This window comes from Lolium rigidum, chromosome 2 (genome assembly GCF_022539505.1).
Source record: "Lolium rigidum isolate FL_2022 chromosome 2, APGP_CSIRO_Lrig_0.1, whole genome shotgun sequence".
Taxonomy (NCBI): domain Eukaryota; kingdom Viridiplantae; phylum Streptophyta; class Magnoliopsida; order Poales; family Poaceae; genus Lolium; species Lolium rigidum.
The window spans coordinates 93,206,226-93,210,155 of record NC_061509.1 but is presented as its reverse complement, the minus strand read 5'-3'; the positions used below and the strand labels follow the sequence as shown (position 1 = coordinate 93,210,155).

The 3,930-nt window shown below is 46.0% G+C and overlaps 1 protein-coding gene across 1 annotated transcript; it reads left to right on the top strand.

Moving 5' to 3' along the window:
- Nucleotides 1–2,822: 2,822 nt before the first annotated feature.
- LOC124686907 lies at nucleotides 2,823–3,406 on the top strand. Its single transcript, XM_047220784.1, has one exon. It carries the CDS (start codon nucleotides 2,915–2,917, stop codon nucleotides 3,158–3,160), a length of 246 nt encoding a protein of 81 aa, XP_047076740.1. The 5' UTR covers nucleotides 2,823–2,914; the 3' UTR covers nucleotides 3,161–3,406.
- The last annotated feature ends 524 nt before the right edge of the window (nucleotides 3,407–3,930 follow it).

Sequence of the window (3,930 nt, the reverse complement as noted above, 5' to 3'; positions counted from 1 at the left end):
AGCGGAGAGGGCATCAGGTTGGCCCGACTGACAGTTGAGGACTCTCAAACTACCGTTCACGCGTGAGAAAGGGAATGGGGGAATGAGCTTCCTCGGCCCGATCGTTTTCGACTAAGACCCATTGCAACGTTGCATCACATACTCGCATGTCACGAAGGAAAAACCTAGCCATCCACCCCATTCCATCCCAACCTCGCTCATGAAATAACTTTAATGTCTCGAAACTATTTTATTGTACCGAGTGATTCTGTTGGAATCATGTATAGCTTTAATATCTCGGGACTATTATGGTCTTTTAGAATTTGCACTACCTAAAATTATTTCCGACCTTCGTCACGGTTCGCTAAGCACACCGGAAAAAATCCGATAAACAAAGCTTAATTATTCACATAACATGACATTACATGACACAGTGCATACGATGTTACCCATCCTCTGCATAAATAGCGTGCATACCGAAGCAACAATTTAAAATTAAAAGTAGAAAAATAATGTGCAATACAAGAATCATAAAGATCTCAGAAAACACATATGGTGTTGGATGGTCAATCGGTAGATCATGCTCCCATCCATGCGGGAGAAAATATCCCTAACCATATCCAACGTGCAAACATCTCCATAGGCATGTCTCAGTTTTCAACGTGTTGTAGTAACAACCATGACCAGAGCAAATGATTACGTTCGGGTAGATGATCTAACCCTATCATTTCTATATAGTCAAAGAGATCATATATATTATGGCAAGCGTTACCACCCATATAAGAATTTTAAACTTGTGATCAATACCATGTAAGAGCATCTCCACCGGCCCAAATCAACGTAGGCCTATTGGCATGCTAGATGGAATTTGGGCTCACACCGGGAGCCTCAATAATATACCATCGCAATCCCGAGCCCATTAGAACATCCGACACGCCCATGCAGACCCCTACACACAAGGGACGGGCACGCCGACGCTCCACTCCATGTCGAACTACTTCCCCCAAGTCTTCACGCACCCAACTGTTGCACATCCCAAACCGGAGCTAGCCTCGCCGCCGCGTCGCTTGGGATCCATTGTCTTCCGACCATAGGAAGAAAGGTGGACAAGCTAGACAGGCGGGCAACTTTATTTCCGCAGTTCAGCACCGCATTGGCGCATCCCCATGAAGGACTAGCTCTACTACCAGGCGCAACTGCGGGCTCTCGACAACCCGGACGACTCACTATGGCTGAACAATACGCTCTAGGAGTGGGTAGACGATGTGCCACCCGTAGATCCAAAATTTTCCAAATGGCGATTTGCTAGCGCCAGCGATGCCGTGATCCACGTCGACATCGAGCAAGCGGCCTCTTGTCATCGTTCTAGGACGGCGGTAACGACAATAATAGAGAAGATGGTGGCGGTGACGTGGACATCGGCGCCCTGGACTTCAACATGTTCGATGAATGGCGCGGCGAGCAGATCTAGGGTTTAGTTAGATTTAGAAAAGTTTCATTCTAACTCTTCAAAAAAATCCTAAATTTGAATGAAATTTCCAACTTAACTTAAGTAGGTTGTTCAATTTGTTTTTGTCCGGAGTGGGGGGGGGAGAGAGAATGGGGGCCCTGGTGTCGGCAACCCCAGATCTAGTGTCAACGCGGTTGCCGGCGCCTATTTAGGATGCGCCGGTGATGATGCTTTAGTAAGTTGCCAAAAACATTTATAACACTAATTGGGGATCCAAGTTAGAATCTACATATAACAATTAAACTTACAATGAAGAAATAAGTGTTTAGTTGTCTCATTCACCTCGAGAGGTTCTGGGAGTGAAGCCTCAGAAGCCAAGGATCCAGTTCTCGTAAATGCCCGGCAACCATGTAAAGGGTTGGTAGTGAAGCCTGGCAAGCCAAGGATCTAGTTCTCGTAAATGCCCGGCAACCATGTAAAGGGTTGGTAGTGAAGCCTGGGAAGCCAAGGATCTAGTTCTCGTAAATGCCCGGCAACCATGTAAAGGGTTGGTAGTGAAACCTGGGAAGCCCAGGATCTAGTTCTCGTAAATGCCCGGCAACCATGTAAAGGGTGAGAAGCACGATGACAAAAGACACACTTTGTATTCGTCGCTTTACTCCTTAGTAAAGATTACTCCTTTGCAAAGATGCCACGTTGTTTTTTTGCTTTTAATTTTTTTATTTTCCAGATTTTTTTTGTTATTACGGACTTGCACTTATGGATGAATAAAAGTGCTCTATACATAGAATCAACTTAAAATTTATCGTTCTTATGTACATTTCAGTGAAATCCATAGTTCCCTTGCAACACTGAGACCAATGCCAATCACCCTAACAAAGCATTTTATGCTGCCGCAAGTCAGTTAAATCTCGTGTACGTCACATTTGATGGAGATAACTCTAAGATCCTGACAATTGTGTCGCTTTTGTGATGGGCAAGCCAATTATTGTGTACCGGTCCAAACAACTACAAACCTCACGGACGAGCAATTTTTTTTGGTAGGACACCCGTCGTCTCAAACCAACTGGCCTAGGCAGCCATGGTTCAACACAGTACCACACCAACTAGCACACAAAATTCCAAGAGCAGAAAACTAACATATCTGCTGAAGAAACGCAAACCAATCTGACCAGTTTGACTACTCGACTATGGTAAGTCGGCAAGGATTCACGGCCAGACGAAGCCATCTGCCCCATTCCAATCCAACCAACGACGGTGACATGCCGCCATACCTGACTCTCTCCCCGCCCGTGGCAGTATACTTGAGGAGGATATCCCGCATGTCACACCTCTCTATCCTTCTCTCCTGCGCCGACGACGCACTGCCCCCTCGCCTATAAAAGCAACGCAGACGACGATGCTAAGCCCAACCGAAGCTCACGCAAACACAGCCACACAAGGATATCTCCTCACGACCACTACTCCAGAACCTCCCAGTTAGCAATGGCGAAGTGTCTCGCCGTCGCGCTCCTGCTGCTGGTGGTGGTCGCGTACTGCGACGGGAGGGAGCTGAACGGCAAGGAACAGACACTTGCAGCGGCACGCGGTGCCGGTGCCGGCGCCGCCGGCGTCGGCGAGGCGAAGGTTTTGGGGCTGCCAGACCTGCCGCTTGTCGGAACCGCTACCGGTACCAGCACCATTACCGGCCCGCTGGTGGTGATTCCTGGGATCCCTGCTATTGGCCCATGATAATCTCTAGTTCATGTGATGGCTCACAGCCTGAACTGAAGCTCAACCTTGTGTCTAGCTTTAGGCTTCTAGCTAGCTAGTGCCGCCTGGAAGAAGAAACGCTCATGTCCATGGTTCCTTGATGAGCGTCTGTATCTCAACTGTCGTTTGTATTTCTTTTCAGTCCGTGTTCCAGTGTTTTCCGCTCCTTTATGTGGTCCATGTAGTCATGTATCGTCAACGTAATAATAAATAAATATTTTGTCAGTGTGATCGCCTTCTTGGATAGAGATATCAACAGGTTAATTGCATCATCGACGTATTACGAGTATGTCCCGATGATACAGGTTTCTACAGTTTACATGTTTTTACAGCATTTCATGTGATCATTCATTGCAGAGCACTCTATATGTCCCGATGTCAAAACTTAGACGTGATCGGGGCCAGCTGATTGGTAAAGTTGCCAAGTTCTGAATTTGTCACCAATATCTAAAGTGAATTTTTGGAACCTGGGTTCCGCAACTTACCCGACCATGAAGTTACATAGTTACGTGATTATAAGTTACAAAAATTTCAGGAGGGGGCGAATTTTCTTTAGACTATTCATCTAAAACTTTTGATTTTTGCCTAAGCTACATACTACTTTTGAATGTGGGTAAAATATGGGTATGCACATACATACATGCATCGTCTACATGCTTTTATTTAAAAAAACTAAATGTCAGAAAATACGGATTTTAGGACGCTACAGTAAATTGGATTCCGTTGAACCATGTTCCACCACGTATTTT